Source organism: Numenius arquata, chromosome 1 (assembly GCF_964106895.1).
Source record: "Numenius arquata chromosome 1, bNumArq3.hap1.1, whole genome shotgun sequence".
In the NCBI taxonomy this organism is placed as follows: Eukaryota; Metazoa; Chordata; class Aves; order Charadriiformes; family Scolopacidae; genus Numenius; species Numenius arquata.
Genome location: NC_133576.1, coordinates 50,738,993 through 50,763,625, shown reverse-complemented (window position 1 = coordinate 50,763,625; position 24,633 = coordinate 50,738,993). Strand labels below are relative to the sequence as shown.

Below are 24,633 nucleotides of genomic sequence, written 5' to 3'. Positions count from 1 at the left end.
TATTAAAAGCTACGGCTGGGTTTTTGCAAACAGTTTTTATTGATTAGTCACTTTTCAAACAAATCTCCTATAAAGAATACAAAGTACACGGAAGAACTAAATGGCAGATTAGACTGTACCAGCAAATACTGATGATCACAGGAAGATCAAACAGCAGAAATCTTCAAAATTTTGGTAACCACCCAATCTCGTTCCTGTCACTTCAAGTTGATGGTCTACTGTGAAACATGGCATATACTTAGTAAGACTATGGAAGTGCCCATCTATCCAGTTCTTTGAATGTGGAAGATCCTATTTTAGAAAAGCCTACACAAACAGAGATGAGGCATCCTCAAGAAATCACAGAATCTTCATGGTTAGAAGGGACCTTTGAGATCATCGAGTCCAACCACCAAAAAAAGAAAAAAAAACAAAAACAACAACAAAAAAAAACCACCCACCCACAACCCCACACCACACCCACCCACAAACAGACACAAACCAACAATCTTGGGCACTAGAGCATGCCCTGAAGTGCCACGTCTACACATTTCTTAAATACCTCCAGGGATGGCGACTCCACCACCTCCCTGATATGGTCAGGAGAAAATGTAGGAATTGGAACCTATTCAGGAATAATGGTAAACCTGCTTATATATTTCATCCCATTCCTATTTGTGTTTTCCAAGCTCTCCTCTAATAATCTTATTTAATACAATACAACCTCACACAATACTACAAAAGCTTTTCCCATCTAATCTGTGTTTGAAAAATCTGTGTTTAAAGTTGGTAGGCTTTGCATGCTAATCTGCAAGTGAAAGTTTAGGACCATTTTTCTGGTGTGCTCAATAAACTTTTAAAGAGAAAAACATAAGTCAAGGAAGTGAGCATATACTATATTTTTTAGCACATTTGACAAATGAAATTCTTCTTCTATCTTGATTATGAGAACATGTGCAAATGAGAAATTTATCTTTCTTCTTGCTTGCAAACATCCACATTATATGTGAGATTTCTAACAACTGAGAGCTGTTTATTTTCCTGTGAATAAGTTTTAAGAATACTTACATCTCGCTCTAGTAATAAGTACTAGATCACTTAATAAAATAAGCCTTTTACCTTCTACAGCAAAATTAGCATTGATTAGAATATTGTTTTAAGTTCAGAAACAGGAATGGCAGAAGCACAATACATCTTTCATGTGTCCACTCCTAGATAAGCTGCAGCATCAATACATTTTCTGGTTTTATGATAAAGATTATCCAAACTAAACTAATAAAGACAAAATGTTAGACAAAAAGTAGCAACATCTACCTATCTGTTTTATTACTGATTTCCTGAGCACTTCTCTTAGATATCCAGCTAAGAACAGCAGCTGTGGCATTGCTTTCCCCATTGAGAATCAGCATCTAAACCTCCCTGTGAAAGTATTCAGCTTTCCACTAATGTAGCACTATGCAGTAACTTGATTCTACACAGCTGCTCCATTTCCCAGCTTTTCTTCTGTGTTGTTCCTCACTGCACTGAAAGCCTCCTGTTTCCCTTTTTCATATCCTTGCCTACATCAAAGCCCATCACGATACGGAAGTGACACTGAAATTGCCATTGTTATTTGAATGGAGCAAAATCGCAGTCTCAAAAGATAGCAGGGATACTAGTATATCAATATTATAAGATACTGCTTGACCACATGATGGGCTGTTAAGAAGTTTTTTAATAAAACTGTTACTTCTCTCAGAAGGAAAAATAAACAACAAACCAGCAAGCCTAACCCAGATGACAAACTACTGTTGTATAAAACAAACATAAATAAACAAACATAACTTATTTTCAGACTTGATCTTTAGATTCCATTTGAAAGGGTCACTCATTTTCAAGTCTCTTAGGACTTAAAGTTTCAAACACAAATGTACATTTCTATCTATGAGCATAAGAAATCTCATTTGATTCACCAGTTTTACCCATTTTTATATGACTTTAGATTATATACCCTTTGAACCAACAATGTCCTTCCTTATCTTTGTGCCTTCTATAGCAGCACATTAATCCTAATGTAGTTGAGTGGTATGACATTAAACTATGTTAAAGTGTCTTTGGCCCTTTGTGCTACTGGATTATTGCGTCTATCTATGGTTCATAAGATAAAAATAAAAATACACCAGAGAGCCTGAGTGAACTTACACACCATCTTTGTCCTGCTCTTCAGGCACATTTATACCCTGATATGTTGTCAGAGTTAACATGAAGCTAACTTTTTATGTTGTAAAGTACTTCTTTCCCCTCCATCCAATGTATTCAACTTCAAATACAAGTATTAACACAAAACACTATTCTTTTACCAAAATATGTGATCTTACCAGCAAACTAAAAGCTCAGTGTGAATAGACCTAAATAGAAGGACCGTAGCCTGTAGGAGGTCTCAATCCAGAACTGTGCTAACAGTTCCCACTCTGGCAAAAGCATCAATCTAATAACACACTAGCAAGCTAAACCTCAATTAAAGAAATAATTATTTCAAGCAAGTCACAATTCATATTTGGATGAAAACTTTTGGGGAAATCTTTATTTTAGCTGTAAGAGTGATGGATTAAGAGAGAAAATGTTTGGAGGCCAGAGGTTACAGATTTCGATTCTGTGCATAAGGAAAGAAATATCAATTTTAATTTATGGTACTCTGAAAAATACTTGTACTACTTTAATTGCTTAAATCCAGCTTTCACCTTTCAAACTCCTAATCAGTTTTCACTAATAAGACTAATTTTAAAACATATAATTGTTTTTATTCTCTGTAGTCCCTTCTCCTCATTTCACCTTTTTTTTTTTTAACTATCACTTTTCCTCCTCACTCAAACACATCACTCAGGAACTCCTGGGAGATGCTTAAGAAATTTTCTCAAGAAATAGCAAGAAAGTTTTCAGTTTCTTACTTTCTCAGATTAAAGTTTTTCCATTTGCATATTTAAGTCAAAATTAATTAGGCTACATAATGACTGAGACCAGTGATTATGTGATCAGATCAGAGATCACAAAAATCATAGAACACTCAAGGCAGGAAGGCACCTCTGGAAATAATCTGATCCAACACCCCTGCTCAAAGCAGGCCATTTCCGGCCAGGGTTTGAAGATTTCCAGTAGGTGAGATGCCACAACCTGTCTGGAGAGCCTGTTTCATGATTTGCCCACCCTCACAGTTTTGTTGTTTTGGTTTTTTTCTTATGCTAACCTGGAACCCCTTATGTTTGAGTTTGTGCCCATTGCCTCTTGTCCTGTCACCAAGCACTACTGAGAAAAGCGTGGCTCTGTCTTCTCTACGCATTGCCTGCTAGATATTTATACACCTGGATAAGATGCCCTGAGCTTTCTCTTGTCCAGGCTAAACAGTGCCAGCTCTCTCATCTTCTCCTCATATGAAAGATGGTCCAAACCCTTAATCATCTTTGTTGCCCTTCGTTGTGCTTGCACCAGTAAGTCCATGTCTCTCGCATACTAAAGAGTTCAGCCCTAGACCCAGCACTCCCGATGAGTCTCACCACTGCTGAGCACAGGGGAAGGGTAACCACCTTCAACCTGCTGACAACTCTTTGCCAAACACACCCCAGGGTGCTGTTGGCTGCTTTTGCCACAAATGTGGCAGATAAGAGTTTAAGGACAAAATTCAATCAGTCCAAGGAAGATGAAGAAAAACTTTTCCTATTAGTAGCTGGATGAGCAGGCACTTAGGTCAAAAGAAAACACTCTGATTCAAGCATTTGGTCTCAAGTGCAATGGTTGCAAATGAGTGCCATAACCAGTACACAATCACTGTCCGTGAGGGAGTTTTCTCTCTGGTCAGGAATTATACACCTGCCAAAACTGCAAGTGTAGGTTCATTGAGGTTTTGTTGGGTAAATTTGGCACTTGCTGTTAACAACAAAGAAACATTATTCCCCTCCCTCATGACCACCAATCACAATATAGAAAAAAATTCTTGACCAGGTGCTTTCAAAGCAATATTATCCAATATTTCGTAAAATCCATATGGTAACTTTTCACTCTGAGATGTCTTGTCCCGTCTCATCTTAGGTTGTAATAGCACTTGTATTAAAACTTACATGTTGGGATTTCTCTTCTATTACTCAGTGAAGTAAGATGGCTCTGAAAGTTGTTATTCCATTTCAGGTACTATGGAACAGATTTTAGTGTATTTTGGTAACAGCTTAGTGTAAAAGGCAAATCTGGACAATTAAATCTAAAAAAATAGGGGAGGGAATAAGAGGGAAGAAGATTATATGTGAATTTTAAACCTTTCAGAGAACAATTTCAAGCAGAACTGAGCAAGAAAGTGTTTCAGAACAGAGACTGGAAGCATTAGAAAATTAATTACTATTAAATATTTTTTAGTAAAGACAATTGAACTGAGAAAGGATGCTACTCTCTCTCCTCAGGTAGTCAGGTTTGTCATCTAATCCATACATCATGTCACAAAATTAACTGTGCTGGTCAATTATATGTAAATTAGGTTTGAAATATGTTGGAAAGAAAAAAAAAGTTGGAAATAATTTTGTTTCTCAAAGAACCTATACTGCTAAATAATCAAGAAAAGTCAGGAACATGTATCTACCTCAACCTCAAATTTCCTACTATTGAAAAAACAGGTGCTTGAAAAAACACCTTAAAAATAAGGGAGCACCTTTGAAGTATTGATAGGAATAGAGGAAACAGGAGTGCATTGCCTGCTGTTCAAGTCCCTTGCTTTAGATAAAAACAACATTGTGAGAGAATAGGGGTACTGCCCTTACTATACATTCTTCAGTATAATTTAAGGCACTGCATGTTTTTCATATTATTAGCAGCAAAACTCCTGCATCTAATAGAAAAGTACTTTGGTTATCAGCTAAGTGAGCATGAAGGTAGTGATAAAAATAAATTTGCTATGTATTTCATGCCAAAGTTACTATCTTTGCTTCATTTATCATATGCTGTCATACTTTTAGTCATTCTACACTACCAAAAATTCATCAGTCCATCATAGATTATTTCAGATAAATTTGGTAACCTGTGTAAATGTTATAGAAGCATTCTCCAGTTATTGTCTAACTATGTGTCACATGCAGTATTCATCAAATTTCAGTGAAAAAAAACCCCGTGATTAAATTAATCTACAGGCTTAATATTAAATGATTGCACTCATGAAATAACAGGATAAATCCATGCTACCTTCAAAATTATATCTAATATTACATAAGCTGTATAACATGTCACATGCAATTATTGCCAAAAAGACAAAGTAGAGAAGTAATTAACACAGTTGAGAGTTCGTATCACTAGAAGTAGGAAAGCAGAAAGTAAAATTAATTATTTGCATCTCCCTCATATGGTTACTTATCAAACTAGGCCTCATGGGGACATATGATGTATTTCAACCAGACAATAAAAAGCAGCACATAATTATACAACTCCTTAGAGTAACTGGTTTGTAACCTTGAAAATTCTCCAGAAAGTATTCTAACTGTGTGAACCACCTCAACTACTACCTTGCTGTCAGTTCAGACAAATGATGCATGCAAATGCATGCTTATATAAACAAACAGTGTGTTTATAATGCAACAGTTTAATAGAATTACATCATCAGGTAATTAGAGTGTGCAGTTATATAAGCCTCACCCTTCTCCTTCTGCTGCTGAATGAACTGCTAAGTACTAGGGGAAGATTAATCTTTATTGGTGACATTTGAGCTAATGGTTCCTGAACTTGAAAAGCAAAAGAACACCTAAAAATGTGAGATTTTCCTAGACAAGCAACTTTTGCTGTATGAAACACTTTCTGCATAGCAAGACTTTATCTTAGCAAGACATTATATTTTCCTGGTTGTTTAAAGAAATAAATTAAAGCTTAAGACTGTAAAGCAGAAAACTGCTGTATCACTAAAGGTGAGATAAACATTTTCAGTGACAAAGAGATAAAGTTACCACTGAACTTAGAAATTTAGGTTTTTCATTATCTGTGTAGAGATTCTTTATCAAACATTGCATTATACCTATTGCCTAAAGATAGTAGATTAATACAGAATTGTAACATTTCATGACTCCCAATGACTATTTTGACATTATCCAAGTCCATGCAACTGCACAAAGAACAAGACAGAGATTACAGATCTAAGGTCATATGTCATATTTAACTATAACTTCTATGAACTTTATAAACCTGAGTAGTCAAACTTTCTTTAATCAGAAACTACCATTTTGTTTTACCTCCTATGATCTGGATTCAGCCTAGCTGGTGAGAGAAAAAAAAAATTGACTTCATGTAGAAAAAAAAAAGGCCATTGGAAAACAGTAATCCTGGCTGAAAGCATTTAGGATCTTTTCTATGATGGGGTAGGGCTTGTGGTTATACTACATATGCTGGATGTTAAAAAACATATTAAGGACATAGACTGTATTTGAATGTGTCCGTTTTTATACGTGTGCAATTCACATAGCAAGTTTCTTAGGATACAAGTCATTGCCTGATGTGCTTTATAGAGAAAGTGCTTTTCTGGCCCACAATACAGAGTAAAAAAAAAGGCTTATCACTATTTATTGTTAATGGGGCTGATGATATGGATTAGTGAGCAATAACTCCTTTCCACAAAGTACATAAATGCGTGTTTCTGAGATTTCAGTGACTTATTAAAGCTGCTTTTTGTTTGAATATTTTGTATGCATAAGCTGTGCACAAACGGCCACACTTTTGTCATGTTATTACTTTTCACCCTTATGCATCAAAGTGAAATGTGAGAGAGAACTCTTATAGGCAGGGTATGAAGACTGGAAGGATCAATGCAGCAATAACTGAGAAACAGATGAAAAGCCATACTCTCTTTTTTCACCAGTTAGCTGACATCAGTAAAATTGTTTTATTGACAAAATTGTGCTTTAAGAAGTAAAAGTCCTTAATATTTACTCCATTACCAAGTTTTACAACAAAGTATATAGGCAATATTTGCAGCGCTACGAGGCAACTGTACCTATTGGGACAGGAAGCTTTTACAATGAAGACTATTGATATGGAGTCTTACGACTATTGCAAACATTGCTCATCTTCATGAATTGATGAATTTTACAGCTGAGCACTCTCAGACTACTACATAAATTTACTTTTTTTTTCCTTTTGAATAATTTCCTTATTTTATTCAACTTATTTATTCCTTAATGAAAAGTCTTATATAAGAACAACCATAACATAATATTTGACTTTCTGAATTGTAGAACACTTCAAGAACATGAATGTGGCTTTTTGCTTATAGGTGGCCCCAGTCCAGGGAAGGATCAAGGACATATTGAACTTGCTAGAGTATTTGTAACCACAGCCTCCACTAATTTAATCCCATACTTTGTTTCCAGCTGACTTTTACTGGCGTTGTCCATTCACTTCATATGAAACTCACACACACACATCATTAGAAAAAAATATCAGGTACTAGTGGAGAAACAGAAGTTTATGGAAGTTTGTATTTTCTTCTGCACATATGTCCCTCCAGTAATTGTGAATTGTTACAAAAGCACCATTTACAATTTGAGAATAATCCAAAGTCTCCAGAAAAACCTGCAGTCACTACAACAGTTTAATGCATGTTAACACATCACATTACTGAGTAAACAAATGCATTGCTCAGTTCAAATTAATTACAATTTACTTTCCTGAACCAAAAACTTTTGCTGTTACTGTCCCTATTCTAATAAGAGAACTGACTAAAAATGATGCTCTAATTACTAAGATCACACCCTAGCAAAAAGATACATTCTTTAAAATGAATAGTAGTTAATGACTATGTCTCAAATCAGTGATAACTTAATGAAATGGAAGAAGATACAAATCTTGAGTGGTCACTTCACTGTAGTTCTTAAAAAATTACAGAAAAAAAAAGGTCTTTCCCAACCGTGATTTCAAAAAACCAGCCCCATACTGTTTACTAAAAGTTCTACTTGAGAAAAAAAAAAAAAAAGAAAAAAAAAAAAAAGATGGTTCTACCAGCTTTTAGAAAAATTTCCATCAGACTCCCTTCAGGAGAAAGCCATTTGAAAATCCACTTGTGCTTGTGAATTATAAGATTTCTTCTGGAGGCTTAAAAATGGTATAAAGATGCTGCTACAGTAATAGGCCCAGGGAGGAAACTAAGTTGATCTACATAGAGTCGGATCAGTATGCAGATGAGAATGAAAAAACCCCACAACAAACCACACTTTCAAAATATTTCCTTCTGCAATCATCAACTCTAACTGAAGTATAAGGTTATTGTGCTGTTGGTGGACATGTATACATGAATCTTTTTGGAGCAAAATTCAATAGAACAACCACTTTTCTGCGTCTGCATACTAATGGTTCTTCTTAAAATATAAGAATAATTTGTCTTGTACAGCCAAGATATTGAACATAACAATGTTTGCTTTTTGGAAGTGAAACAAATAGATACTCTACAACAGTTTTTACCCTTCCTGTCTTAGAAAATCTGGTATTTAAATACCAAAAACCTGGAAAGGAAAACTGAAAGTTTGATCTAACATCTCAATTGAAGTACATAAAAATCTTTAGAAGAAGCTTACAGTTCAAGGCAATTGTTCGTATGGTGGATATTTTTATGTAATCCATTAATTATTTATGGAGGAAAGGATTTGTATGTATTTATTTTTCCTTTTTTCTTTAGCCCTATATGGTTCTTATGTGGAAATTAAAAAAAAAAAAATAAATATAGTGGAACAGATAACCAGGTGTACAAGTTCCATTACAGTTAAGAATGAAGTGTTTGACCTAAATTTTCAGGTATCTCTATTTTGTCAAATAACCCACATAAAAAAAATAAACTTCTGCAAATGCTTGATAAATCAATTCTTTCAACACCATTACTACTAAACACCTAATCTAGAGCATATAAAAAGATGGCTTGTATTGAAAATTAACTGCTCAGTAGAGAACTATCTTACATTCAGATCTGCTCTCCAGGATCATGCCAACCAAATTCAAAAACACATAAGTACTTAATGTGTATTACTATAAAATCAAATTAGCATAAAGACAGATGACTATTAAAAATGTCGTTCAGACTTCACTTTTGTCCAGTGCAACAACTGTAGATTTCAGAGCATAATGTAATAGAATTTAGCAGTTGTTCAGTCAAATAATTAAAACCATGTATTAATACAGTAGTGCCAAAAGAAAGTAGTAGTATTTCCATCCAATGTACTTACTCAACATAATCACTTATAACTAAAATTTTTCAGGATATGTTTTTCATAGATAAATAAAGGCATAGAGCCTTCAGCGCCTGGAATTTCCAGTTTTGAACTTTCTGTCAATGCATTATCAAGGACTATTGGAAGAAAGGGCCCTGCCTTCCAAACAGACAATCAACCTCATATTTAAGAAATTGAAGACCTCACATAGACATATGTGCATTCCTCTCAACAACTGTAGAGAAGAAAGGACAATGAAAGTATATTTCAACAGCACCATCTCAACTAATTATTTTTCTTTCTCCTCAAGATTCTCCCGAACACCAAATACAACATTCTCCTCCTTTTTAAAGATTTTTTTTGTTGTTTCCAGAGGAAAACAACTGTCTGAAAACTGTCTAGCCATTAACTATGAAAATTTTAATCATTATCTCTTTTTATTTTTGCAACAGAGCATGTTGACAGTAATCAGCCAAATACCAAATTAACATTTTTCATGTATTTGAAAGTAATGGAGGAAAACTAATTCAGTCAAGCTACAGAGTATAATCTTGATACAATTTATATAACTTCTATAAATATCAGAAATGCTTAATAAACTCTCATGTCTGTCAAGTGCTCAATTCAAGTCTTCAGCTTGGCAGAGTAATTCATTTTTATGTGATTAAAAAAAATCTAAATGCCCATTCCAGCAACGTTTCCTTTCTGTACATTTTAAAGCTGTACTTCAAGACACTTTTTCAAATGTGCTATACACTGAAAGGTGTCAGAGAGAATCATGATGTGACTCACATTACATCCTGCAACAATTTCCAAGGCAAGACTTAAAGGTTAGTAGTAGAACCAGTTCTCTTTTTCAAAACAATTTCAGTTTTGTTGAGTAGCTGAGCACTGGAAAAAAAAACCCACCACTTTGGATACCTAACATGTCTCTAAATGAAGTGCTTGATTTACCTGCCACTGTTTCATGAGTTCCCGGACCGTTTTGGCATCCTCTAGTATCTTTTCTTTGTGTGTAGCATCCTGCAGGACATTCGCAGTTGTTTCAGCTTCTGTAAGCCAAGCAAGGAACTTTTCAAGATCCAGGTAGAATTGCTGCAACATTCTTAGGGCTGATTCCAGTGCAGCTTCACGCTCACAAACCCTGCACAAGTAAAAATAGTCAAATGCAGCACTCTTAGGAAGAAAACAAGTCTTAATTATTAAGCAAAATATAACAAAGACACACTATATATTTTTCATGTACCAATCAAGGTAACTTTATGGATACGTTAGCTACTGAACTTACACTGTTTCTCTGGCAGGCAAGGTTCCTTTTTTATCTTTTCTCCTGAGAAGTAGTAACTAGAATTCATCTGGTAGAAAATGAAGCAAAAGTACTTTGAACGTACTATGCCTGAAACGTGCATAATTTAAAAAAAAAAAATCAGAAGCAGTTCCCTGATTTTTTTTCAATCAAAGATTGTTTTCTCATCTGTCATTAACACTGCAGTGGGAAAACTTGTTTATTTTTAGAAATAATGAAATAGTTCCTGGCCACTGCATGGTATGATGAATTTAATAGTTTTTTATGACTTGAAACCTTTGGAGATTGCGTTCAGCACCTAAAACCCTAATAACACTGAAGTTTGGGGTGTTTTTAGTCTGAATGTGATAAATTACAAGATCTCTATCAGTTACATGATAAAATAAATTTTTAAATACAAAGGTTATCTTATCCTTGAGGGAGATCTAAGTCATAGATTGGGAAAGAACACTAAACACTCCAGCAATTCTGGTGCTGAAAAAACATTAAAGTATATCTGTTCTATCAACATTCATGTGCAATATAGGTGTCAGATGTACTATTTTTTTAATTGAATTTTACCTAAATAGGGATTTAGAAATGTGAGCAAGTAAGTATGACATACTGATCATTAACACAAGTCTGTCCAGGCTACCTAGCTATTGTATCACATGCATATTTGTTTAACATCAGCATGATAACTGAGTAATTTTTTAAGCTCAGAAAATATATAGTAAAATCATTTGATAATTTATGTTACTTCAAGGGGAATGAATGCGATCTCATGCCTATCTATGTTTAGTCTACAAATCTGTGGTCATCTGGATATTTCTAGATAGATTTCCTGTCTAGTTTTATAGTTATTTAGACAGAGATTAAGATATTACATTTTAGCAGATATAATTTCTCAAGATGTAATTTATTGTAACTTTACCAGAGGAAGACATGAAATTTTTAAGTGCTAATCTCTATTTCAAATCCTGTTTCCTGTCATGAAGAGGTTGTACTCCTCGATAAGCAATATCATCCTAAAACCTGGTACACCAGTTGAAGTAAGAAAAGAAACAAAAAACTTAACACAAGTTTTGCCAAGTGGCACTGACTTAGCATGTTTTTTGACAAGCATATAAATAAATTGCAGCAGAGGACAGTAAGAACAGGGAAATTAAGCCAGAGTACAGATGAGGACAGCCATTTCAGGAAAAAAAAAAAATCTCCCCAAGAGTCAAATCTCACAATAGCCACCGTATTTCTATCATGTTTTTAATCCTTTAACATCTTATTTGCTTTTCCCAACCACTTTGTGAAAAAAGCAATTTATTCTTGGATCTTTTTTTTTTACTCAAAAACTGAGAAAGCTATTGAATGCCTCTCTTAAGCTTATTTGTGTATATTTAACTTTTTGCATGGTATCCTGAGAAGTAGGACCCAAAGCTATATTTATCCACTTGTGTAAATATCTAGTGCATTTTAGTCTATAAAAAATAAGAACACAAGCACAGATCTGAACAATATGTTCAGAGGGAAAGCTATTAGAACTATTAATCAAAATCAGAATTTATGTTTTAGAGAAACTTCCATACTACATGAACAAATATAGTATTTTATTGATCTGAGTAAAGAATGTAGTTTTAGTTATGAAAAATTTTCTAGCACTTCTACGATGCACAGAAATGTTATGGCACATAATTCTTTCAGCCTACAGAAATGTGTTGCTTATCTATAAGCAAACTAATACACCCACCAGAAAATATCTAGTACTTTGCATTTTAAATTTTGATACATTTAACATGCAATAAACGTTCGACTACATTGACAGCTCTGCAGCATATCAATATGATTCACTCTACTTGGCTTTCTAATTACTTCAAAATTATGAGGTTAGAATAGAGAAAAGAAGGTCTAAAAACGAAGAATAAAACTGACTATCAAATCCAGCCTATGCTAAAATAAGTTGCACAAAATTATAGGGGAGACAAAAATATATATATTGAACAAGAAAGTATTGCACAAAAAGAAAATAAAGATGCCTTCTTTTTATTCCGTAACATCCAAATATGTTTAACTCCATAGTGAGTATAAGCTGTAACAAAAAACATGAAGTAAGCAGAAATATGTTTTAGTGTAAATGGAAAACTGCACAGTAGAAACACTACAAAATATTGCTGAAATACTAAAAGATAATCATAACAAAAAATATTTTTAATGGAATGATTTGGTTTTTCTCTGTTCCACTATGATATAAAAATAAGCACACAGCGGTATCACCAAAAGCTTCTTATTCATGGGGGAAGCACTAAAGATGGGATTCATCTTATTCTCATCTAAATGGCAACCACACTCCCTCTGTAAAACATGGAGACAAGCATTTCTGGAGTTTAATTCCTCCTCCCTTGTCTATACGCATCTGTTGAACCAGATTCAAGGTCAGAGTCAACCTTTTTCTCTTGACTAAAGCGGTTAGTAACCTAAAGTTTACACATTTTTAATTTTACAATTTTACACAATTACTAAATTTTACACAACTAAAGGTAAGATGGTCCCCAGTCTAGTCTGGGCACTGATTTTTAGAAATTAGTGGCATCAGTGACAGTGGATGCCACTGACCAACTCTAGTTTTCCTATGACCTTTGTTGCAGGACAGAAATTGCAGTACGCTCTTAAGAATGTGTTAGCTGAAAGCTTCAAGTTGAGGGAAAATGGAGGCATAACAGAGGAAGCAAGTCACACGATGTGTATGAACGTGAACATTTATATTCATAGGAAGAAGTTTTTAAGGTTTTAAAAAAAAGAATCATGAAAAAAGAAAAAAAAAATACCAGCCTCTGCTACAAGAATTTGCTGTGATGCTGAGAACTTTTAAAGCTAATATTTTTTAAACGTAGCTGTTTACAAATGTTTGGGAAGATAAGCAGGGCAAAATAAAGTTATCTGAAATCTGTGTGATCTTTACATTCATATGCAAGGTACTGTATTATTAACTAAAAGTCAGAGTTTATATCATAATACACACACAAAATAAATATACACAACAAAATACAAAATACATAAAACTGAACATCTTGTAACAGAATCTAACAAGAAGAGAAAGTGCTGAGGTATGGGAATTATGGTGTCATTAAATGTACTGCAAGAGTTCTTCATTCAACTAGCCCCAATCCCATACAACACAAGGAATACAGTGTTTGGAGAGGCTCCATGAGTGTGAATCACAGATTTTTCTTCAGTTGTATATTTGCTATATAATTTGGAATGAATCGTTCACATTTGCTGAGTATCTGTTTGTCTATTTGAAATTGTAACATTTATTAACATTACAAGATACAGAGCGAGGGTCAGTGTATAAAAAATGCTTTGAGATGCTCAGATAACAAGAAACATAGGAAGTGCAGAGCATTATGCCAAGGTACACTACACTTGATTAATATGTAAGGAAATACATTGAAGAGTGAGCACAGATAATAGTCATAATGGACAAAATAGCAAATTTATATTCCACAGGTATTTCTTTAAGGGCAATAACAGTGGAGAAATTCTGCATCGTTCAATGTTCAATAGATCACTAAATCACACTTCCACCTGCAGACTGTGGTAATCTAATGTTATCACACTGAGATGTAAAATAAAATAACCTGGACTACTGGCTGACAAAGTATCAGTAAATAATTTTACTTCTATAGTTCCTGTGGTTCTCTCTATACAACTGTAATTTCTCCTTCCTGCCATTACAATTCCATACAATTAAAAAAAAAGAAAAAAAAAAGTTACCTAAATTTCCCTTTTCTGGAGTCAACTATCACAGAGAATTTGAACTGCATGCATCTTCCTACTAATGCTGGAAGCAGTTTGCACTTTTTGATGAGGATCATATCCCTTCTGCCAGTGCGATAAAGGAACAATTGCAAAGCTTTATTGGAACATTTAATTTTTACTACTAAATAAATGTCAGGTCTTACTGATAACTCTTCTTCATCTGCTTTAACTTGGACTAATAAAGAACCTATCAAAAGCAAAATAATTTAGCCTCAGATAAAGTAGGAACATAAGGAGATGTCACAGACGAAAAGAAAATTAAATTCTTAAAGTGAACTTTAAATTCTTAAAATAACTATAATTGATAGAATTTTGAAATGCAAATTCAAAATAAATCATACTAATTGATTTTGGGAATGCTGCTTAGAGGAACTTTCTTCCAGAATCTAGGGACTATATTCTATAGTGCCAGTTAAAATTATTAATACGTGCTAGTAAGTGATTAATCTGCAGATTAATTCTGGAATGGCTGATACACATTAAATGTGGAAAACTTTATTGAGACAGCATTTTAAGAACTGCTTTCATGTGGTTTTCTGGATCTCAACCTGCTTGATATCTCACTCAAGGATATATGGTATTCTTCCAGTAACACTTTTGCTTAAATATTCCTTTTAATTTGACTATCCTGATAGAGGCTACTAGCATTTCTTTACTGCACAGCATTGGCATGTGTACGTGGATCTGAGTTTTTTGAGTCATCTTTATACATACATGCTTACGTCCTACTATCACTATTTTGTCTGGCCTGTTGGAAAGCATTCTTTACCCAGTTACTCCTAGAGTAATAGAGATTGCTCACTTGTGTGCAACTCTACCTCTGAAATTACTTCTATATTGCAAATGATGAGAAAGCCTCAAAGTGCAACTAGATACAGAGCTACAATATCAGCATCTGAACCACTCCAGAGATCAGCGTTCAGGTCTAGCTGACGTTCATCTGCAGGCACTTATACTCACACTATTCTGAGTGAGGAACCAGGGAAGCTTTGGTGCGCTGGTACGGAATTTTGCACCTGAAAGAGAGGCTTTCTGTTTTTTTCAGTCAGTTTTGTGCTTTAGTCCCTTCCTGTAAGGATTAAGGGACAAACCTGATGAAAAAGCTACATCTAAAAAGGTAATAATAACTTTCTAGAACTCTTTGCCTGATCTTTATCACTGCTAATATCTCCCTGAAGACAGCTGATGTGAAGAACTGAAAGAAGAAAAGATTTCATTTCAGTCTTGGAAAGGTCTTTGAATAAAAAAAGAAAAAAAATCCCTTTTTTGGAATCCAATGGGAACACGTAGGTATTGCCCTGCTGCTTCAGGCATATGAACAGGGTTCCTGCCAGAATATTTCTTTCTATATTTCTATGTGCGGTACTTCTCTGCCTTACATTTATTCTCAGCAATGTGATCTACTGGCTGAAAGCTGACTCTCAGTGCCTTCAGATAACTCAAAGGACATCTCTGCCTTGGCTGTACTATCCTTAATGGTTACATATGAATAAACAGTGAAATTATTTTAAATTCCAGGTGTAATTGTGCATAGAGCAACTTCAAAATAAACACACAAAAGCAGTTCTCTGTTGATTCTCTTTGCTTCTGCAGGAAAGAAGAAAAAATACCCTGAATGTCCCTGTCCTCTGATTTGAACTGAGACTCTGTCTTGATACGGACAGAGTATTGTGTGATTATCATGGAAAAAACACAGTTTCCTAAACGATGTCAGTCTCTTCAGATACTGAAAATAGAACATTCTAAAGCATCTCCTGATAATAATAATAAGCCCATATAATTTGTCCTTTGTAAAAAATCTGTTGACACAAAAAGGGGGAAATGCTTCAAAGAGCAGTGATTCACTCAGCTAAGCAAGATACAATTTTTTTTTTCCTGACCAGTTTTTCTATTGCAAAACTCTGAAAAACCAGAAAATGCGCTGTATTAAAAAATATTTCTGGTGTTTATAGAATCACAGAATCATAGAATTGCCTAGCTTGGAAGAGACCTTTAAGATCATTTAGTTCAACCATCAGCCTAACACTGACAAAAACCACCACCAAACCATCTCTCAGCACTATTTCTACCTGCCTTTTGAATACCTCCAGGGACGGTGACTCAACCACTTCCCTGGGCAGCCTGTTCCAATGCTTGATAATCTTTTCGGTGAAGAACTTTTTCCTAATATCCAATCTAAACCTCCCCTGGCACAGCTTGAGGCCATTTCCTCTTGTCCTATCACCTGTTACTTGGGAGAAGAGACCAACATCCACCTCGCCACAACCTTCTTTGAGGTAGCTGCAGAGAGCAACAAGGTCTCCCCTCAGCCTCCTTTTCTCCAGGCTAAACAACCCCAGTTCCCTCAGCAGCTCCTTATAAGACTTGTGCTTCAGACCCCTCACCAGCTTCATTGCCCTTCTCTGGACACACTCCAGCACCTCAATGCCCTTCTTGTAGTGAGGGGCCCAGATACTGGACAGAGTACTCAAGGTGGGGCATCACCAGTGCCCAGTACAGGGGGATGATTACTTCCCTAGTTCTGCTGGCCACACTGTTCCTCATACAGGCCAGGATGCTCTTGGCCTTCTTGGCCACCTGGGCACACTGCTGGCTCATATTCAGCTGGCTGTCCACCAACACCCCCAGGTCCTTTTCTGCTGAGCAGCTTTCCAGCCACTCTTCCTCAAGCCTGTAGCGCTGCATGGGGTTGTTGTGACTCAAGTGCAGGAGTCAGTACTTGGCCTTTTTGTATCTCATTCGGCCCATTGATCCAGCCTGTCCAGATCCCTCTGTAGAGCCTTCCTACCCTCAAGCAGATCAACTCTCCAGTCCAACTTGATATCGTTTGCAAACATACTGAGGGTGCACTCAATCCCCTTGTCCAGATCATTAATAAAAAGGTGGGATGGGAATCCACGATCACTGCTGGAGAAGGTACCAACTCACCAGGCGGTGAGAATGAATTGTGTTATTATTATTGCTATTGTTATTTTCCTTTTCTGTTATTGCTCTATTAATCTGTCTTTTTCTCATCCCACGAGTTTTTTTTTCTTTCCCTTTCCCCTCCTTTTCTCCCTCTTTTTCCTGCCCTTCTTGGGGGGGGCGGTGGGGGAAAGGGTAGAACTGTGTGAGTGGCTGCATGGTCCTGGCTGCCAGCTGGCGTTAAACCACAACAAGCACCCACCATCTTATGTATTTAGGAAAATGGATGCAGCATGAGAGATAAACTATTTCTTTTGCTGTTTGTTATCTGGCTTGTTTCTAGTCTTATACCTGTCATAGCCCTTCTCAAAATAGCCAGACTATCTATAAAAATAACAAAAATCAACAACCCCCCCCAGCATTTCCCTGTGAACTGCTCTCTTTCTTACTAAAGACACTACAGCAATTTAAAAACTTTTTCTTTAATTTAGACTGTTTCTTACTTTTCTTTATGAAGATACCATCAATATTCAATGAGAAAAAGAGGAAAAAAGGAAAAAAGTGTTTATCTATCCAGTTTCAGATCAACCTTGGGTTTTAATCCTCCATCTCTTCTACACCATTACATGTCAGACTGTGAAGGGTTACTAATGCAAAGGAAATATCAGATCATAAAATCAGATACATAGATTTCTGTATAGAACCTCTAAATAACCTCTTTTTAAATAAGCACCTGACAACATTACGACAGAGGATATGTGTTATCACAGAGGAAAATTCCTCGTTGCCCTTTTAAAAAATAATTTCTGTCTCTCCTTATAAGTGTGCATAAACAAGAGGAGTTAGAGACATGTATACTCCTCCAGGGCTATAATCTTACTGGCATCACAGAAACATGGAGGGATGGCTCCTATGATTGGAGTGTTGGAATGGAAGGGTAGAGGCTCTTCAGGAAGGACAGAAGGGGTGTTGCCCTCTATGTCAATGACCAGCTGGAGTGCATTGAGCTCTGCCTGGGGACAGATAAGGAGCTGACCAAGAACTTATAGGTCAGGTTTAAAGGGAGGGCAGTGACTGGTGATGTTACAGTGGGGGTCTGCTACAGGCCACTGACCAGAAAGACCAAGCAGATGAGGCCCTCTATAGACAGACAGGAGCAGCCTCACGTAAACAAGCCCTGGTCCTCATGGAGTACTTCAGCCACTTGGTATCTGTTAGAGGGACAACATAGCAGGGCATAAGCAATCCAGTAGGTTTCTGGAATGCGTCAATGATAACTTCCTTATCCAAGTGATAGAGCAGCCAATGAGGAGAGGTGCCATGCTGGACCTTGTTCTTACCAAGGAGGGGCTGATGGGGAATGTGAAGCTCATGTGCATCTGCGGCTGCAGTGACCATGAGATGGTGGAGTTCAAGATCCTATGGACAGCAACAAGGGTGCACAGCAAGCTCACTATGCTGCACTTCAGGAGGGCAGACTTTGGCCTCTTCAGGGATCTGCTTAGTAGACTACCATGAGATAAAGCCCTGGAAGGAAGAGGGGCCCAAGAAATCTGGCTAATATTCAATGATCATGTCCTCCAATCTCAGGAATGACAGATCCCAAAAAAGAGGAAGGCAGGCAAAAGCACTGGGAGGCCTGTATGGATGAACAAGGAGCTCCTGGGCAAACTCAAAACCAAAAAGGAAGCCTACAGAGGGTGGAAGCAAGGTCAGGTAGCCTGGGAGGAATACAAAGAAACTCTCTGAGCAGCCAGGGATCAGGTTAGGAAAGCTAAAGCCCTGACAGAGTTAAGTCTGGCCAGAGATGTCAAGGGCAACAACAAAAGCTTCTACAGGTACATCAATGATAAAAGGAAAATTAGGGAAAATATGGGCCATCTCCAGAATGAAATGGGAGACCTCATCACAAAGGATATGGAAAAGACTAAGGTCCTCAACAACTTTGTCATCTTGGTCTTCACCAGTGGGTGCTCTAGCCACACCACCCAAGTCACAGAAGGCCAAGGCAGGGACTGGGAGAATGAAGAACTGTCCACTGTAGGAGAAGACCAGGTTCAAGACCACCTAAGGAACTTGAAGGTGCACAAATCCATGGGACCTGATGAGATGCATCTGTGGGTACTGAGGGAACTGGCGGATGAAGTTGCTAAGCCACTATCCATCATATCTGAGAAGTTGTGGCAGTCTGATGAAGTTCCCATTGACTGGAAAAGGGGAAACATAACCCCCATTTTTAAAAAGGGAAAAAAGGAAGACCCAGGGAACTACAGGCCAGTCAGTCTCACCTCTATGCCTGGCAAGATCATGGAGAAGATCCTCCTGGAAGCTATGCTAAGGCACATGGAAAGTAAGGAGGTGACTGGTGACAGCTAACATGGCTTCATTAAAGGCAAACTGTACCTGAGAAATTTGGTGGCCTTCTGCGATGAGGTTACAGTGTTGGTGGATAAGGGAAGAGCAACTGACATCATCTACCTGGACTTGTGCAAAGCATTTCACACTGTCCTGAGCTATATCCTTGTCTCTCAATTGGAGAGACATGGATTTGACGGATGGACCACTCAGTGGGTAAGGAATTGGCTGGATGGTTGCACTCAAAGTGTTGCGGTTAACAGCTCGATGTCCAAGTGGAGACCAGTGATGAGGGCATCCCTCGGGGGTCTGTATTGGGACTGGTGCTGTTTAACATCTTTGTTGGCAACATGGACAGTGGGATTGAGAGCACCCTCAGCAAGTTTGCCAATGACACCAAGCTGTGTGGTGCGGTTGACACACTGGAGGGAAGGGATGCCATCAAGAGAGACCTGGACAGGCTTAAGAGGTGGGCCCATGCGAACCTCATGAAGTTCAACAAGGCCAAGTGCAAGGTCCTGCACATGGATCGAGGCAATTACAAGCACAAATACAGGTTGAGCGAAGAATGGCTTGAGAGGAGCCCTGAGGAGAAGGACTTAGGGGTGTTCGTTGATGAGAAGCTCAACGTGACCCGGTAATGTGCGCTTGCAGCCCAGAAAGCCAACCTCATCCTGGGCTGCATCAAAAAAAGCATGGCCAGTAGGTCGAGGGAGGTGATGCTACCCCTCTACTCTACTCGTGTGAGACCCCAACTGAAGTACTGCTTCCAGCTCTGGGGTCCCCAAGGACATGGACCTGTTGGAGCAAGTCCAGAAGGCCATGAAGATGATCAGAGTGCTGGAACACAGTGAAGACAGGCTGAGAGAGTTGGGGTTCAGCTTGGAGAAAGGAAGGCTCTGGGGAGACCTTATAGAAGCATCCCAGTATTTAAAGGGGCCTATGGGAAAGATGGGGAAGGACTCTTTATCAGGGAGTGTAGTGATAGGACAAGGGGTAATGGTTTTAAACTGAAAGGGGAGATTTAGATTAGACATTAGGAAGAAATTCTTTACTCTGAGGGTGGTGAGACTCTGGAAGAGGTTGTCCAGAGAGTAAGTGTTCAAGGCCAGGTTGGATGGGGCTTTGAGCAACCTGGTCTAGTGGAAAGTGTCCCTGGCCATGGCAGGGGAGTTGGAACTCCCTTCCAACCCAAACTACTCTATGATTTTCCGTATGTTCATCATAATCATATATCATACTTACATTGTGAGCAACAGAAAAATCATTAATGAAACTAAGTGGATCGTTTTAATTCATTTGTAATTAAAACTAATTACAGGTTATCTTTTATGTTATTGATAATATTTTATGTTTACTAGGGATTTCTAATCTCCTGATAAATCTTCATTAAAATCAAACATTTTCCAGAGGGTAAATCTTAAGAATTACCAGGTTAAAGAACCGGCAATCTGAAAAACACACAGAAATCACAGACATATGAAGTATCATTAAAATTTACTTGTAGTTATACAATAATGTTCTGATGGACTCACTTAATAGGCATTTCTAAATAGCCTTTAGTCAAAGCTTAAAGGAAGTATCTTAAAAAACAAAACAAGCAAACCTAAAATCCCAAACAAAAAAACTAAACCAAAAACCAACCAACAAACAAAAACAAATAACGCCACAAACATCCCATCCCCATTTCTCTGAACTCATGGAACAGATTCCAGCCTAACCCTGATATCATTCAAGTAATGTCCCAACAAAACATGGGAAGATAACATTTAATAATTCTGGTATTCCCATTAAAGAGAGAAGTTGGAAAAAGAAGGAATCCTAAAATAAAAACTAAAAACAAACAGCCAAAACCTGGTCTCTTATTCTACTAAAAGAAGCAAAAAGATTATTGTTCTGTCTATTGTTAGGTCTTCTTCACACTTCACGGTCTCTAATATGTAGAATTAAGTTTTTCTTTGCATTCCAAAACTTACCATTCTTTTGAGATTCCAAGGAAGTCAACAGTGACATCTAATAAACAGCATATTAATTACTTAGATACAATTTATTAAGATAAAATCTTTGCTTTCTAAGACACTGAAGTATAATTAAAAACTGAGTATGAAAATAATTATATTCTAAAGGCACTTGTTTTCTTCCCTTAATTACTGCAGAAACAACTAAATTTAATAAGACTGTGAAATGCACTAATGGCATTACATGAAATCAATTAGGGCTCACAAAGGATACTATTAAACTGTTAGTGTAGTTTTCATTTAAATCTGCAGCCTCTGAGGGCTGAGCTCAGTGGCCTAGCAGAACAGTGATTTGCCACCACACAAGAGAAAGAAGCCTGAGTTTCCAGACTGGAAAACTTCTCTGGCAACACTTACATTTCTTATTTTACCATGCATCATCTTAAGTGAAAGTAACACTAAATAAATACTTATACAATCACACACACTATTTTTTCCCATCTAAAACATGGGCCTTAAGTAGTACTAACATTACACAAAGATGCTGACAGATCAGATTGACTCAAAATATTTTAAAACAACTATTTCAATATGTCAATATATTTTAAGAAGTGTACAGCTGCTAAAAAAGAATAAAGATGATGGTCAAAGGTCCAGCTCTGTAATATTTAGCTCAGAAGCTGAATTTTATTTTTTTCTGTATCTTGTATAATCTAAAACATGAATATTAGTTATAAAGAACCACTCCACATCTTATATAGTTATTCTTTACTTTTCAGGAGGTTCCAGACTCCTCCAGAAAACTGAAGTATAGAATAAGTTCCCTGTTATAAGGAGTTAATGTGATTAAAATAGATCTACGGCAGATAGATTGTAATACAACAGGAAGGGTAACTGGAGGTAATATGAATATGAGAAAACAGAGTAATACTAATAAATCATTGTTATGGAGTTTCTACAACACTGGGAAGAAACTATAACTCTAGTTCTGCTCCTCAGGAAATATAAATAAATAAATAAATAAATAAATAAAAATAAATACATAAATAAATAAATTCACAGAATCACAGAACAGTAAGGGTTGGAAGGGACCTTCAGAGATCATCTAGTCCAGCCCCCCTGCCAAAGCAGGTTCACCTAGAGCAGGTTTTGAATATCTCCAGTGAAGGAGACTCTACAACCTCTCTGGGCAGCCTGTTCCAGTGCTCTGTCACCCTCAAAGTAAAGAAAATTTTCCTCATGTTCAGATGGAACTTCCTGTGTTCCAATTTGTCCCCTTTTCCCCTTGTCCTGTCACTGGGCACCACTGAAAAGAGTCTGGTCACATCCTCTTGAAACACACTCTTTAGATATTTATAAGCATCGATGAGACCCCCTCTCAGTCTCCTCTTCTCCAGGCTAAAAAGACCCAGGTCTCTCAGCCTTTCCTCATAAGAGAAGTGCTCCATTCCCTTAATCATCTTTGTAGCCCTCTACTGGACTCTATCCAGTAGTTCCTTGTCTTTCTTAAACTGGAGAGCCCAGAACTGGACACAGTACTCCAGATGAGGCCTCAACATGGCAGAGGGGGAGGATGACTTCCCTCAACCTGCTGGCCACGCTCTTTTTAATGCACCCTGGGAGACCATTGGCTTTCTTGGCCACAAGGGGACATTGCTGGCTCATGGTCATCCTGTTGTCCACCAGGACTCCCAGGTCTTTTTCCACAGAGTTGCTTTGAAGCAGGTCAACCCGTAACCTGTACTGGTGCATGAGGTTATTCCTCCCCAGGTGTAGCACCCTACACTTACCCTTGGTTGGACTTCATTAGGTTCCTCTCCACCCAACTCTTTAGCCTGTCCTGGTGTTGCTGAATGGTGGAACAGCCTTCTGCTGTGTCAGCCACCCCTCTCAGTTTTCTGTCATCAGCAAATTTGCTGAGGGTATACTCTGTTCCCTCATCCAGGTCATTGATGAATATATTGAACAAGACTGGACCCAGTACTGACCCCTAGGGAGCACCTCTAGTTACAGGCCTCAGACTGGACTCTGCGCCACTGAACACAACCCTCTGAGGTCTGTCATACAGCCAGTTCTCAATCCACATCACTGTCCATTCATCTAACCCACACTTCCCAAGCTTACCTATGGAGATGTTATGGGACACAGTGTCAAAAGCCTTGTTGAAGTCGAGGTAGACAACGTCCACTACTCTCCCCTCATCTACCTAGCCAGTCATGCCATCATAGAAGGCTATCAGATTGGTCAAGTGTGATTTCCCCTTGGTGAGTCCATGTTGACCATTCCTGGTAATTCTCTCTTCTTCTACATGCTTAAACATGACATCCAGAATGAGCTCTTCCATCACCTTTCCAGGGATGGAGGTGAGGCTGACTGGCCTGAAATTTCCTGGGTCCTCCTTCTTGCCCTTTTTGAAGACTGGCGTGAAGATTGAGAAGATGTTCAACACACACAGTTCAACAGAACTCAGTATGCATTTGATATAAAAGCCTTTCACAGAAAATCCTAACTCCACTGAGACAAATGACTAACCTTCAACTGATTTCAAAAGGAACAGGATGTTCTGTGATAGTTCTACCTCAATTGTTTTTTGGACAGATTTCAAAAATAAAAATTCTTAGCAGAAGTAACTCTCCAAACAACAATTCTGGAAAGTTTAACAGAGTTGAGACAGGCATAAATACACCGAAACACTAAGTCTGTGAGTGAGGACGTCTGGCTATTCTGCTAAGAAAAGCCCTGACAAAAGTCAATATACCTGAAATTTTGCACGCTTACAATTGCAGAATTGTGTGCTTACAAATCCAATTCTGGCAGACTCATCCAAATCTAACTCTTAAATGATTTGCAATGTTTGCTACCTCCTCAATAAACCCTGAAATAATTATCAGGTGTTTCTTACAAGTGAAATAGGATGGCAATACATTCTAAAATACTAACTTGTTTTCTAATGTGTTTATCTCTGGTAAATTAAGATTTAAGAAAAAAAAAATAAAGTAGCAGCACTTATACTCAAATGATCTTGCAACAAATGCCTCTTATCCATCACATGGGGCAGGAAAAGTCTCCCTATATGTGAAGACATAACTATAGATAATTTTCCATATGAATAGTTTTGAAAATATATTAAAAAAAATAAATTCCAGCT

The 24,633-nt window shown here is 37.3% G+C and overlaps 1 protein-coding gene across 2 annotated transcripts in view; it reads right to left on the bottom strand.

Moving 5' to 3' along the window:
• The window catches only part of DMD (dystrophin), a 1,192,402-nt gene that overhangs the window by 245,083 nt on the left and 922,686 nt on the right, over positions 1 to 24,633 (bottom strand). For both annotated transcript variants that reach the window (XM_074159135.1, XM_074159144.1), the window contains exon 55: positions 10,125 to 10,314. In XM_074159135.1, coding sequence (XP_074015236.1) covers positions 10,125 to 10,314 — 190 coding nt within the window. The remainder of the gene's footprint in view (positions 1 to 10,124; positions 10,315 to 24,633) is intronic.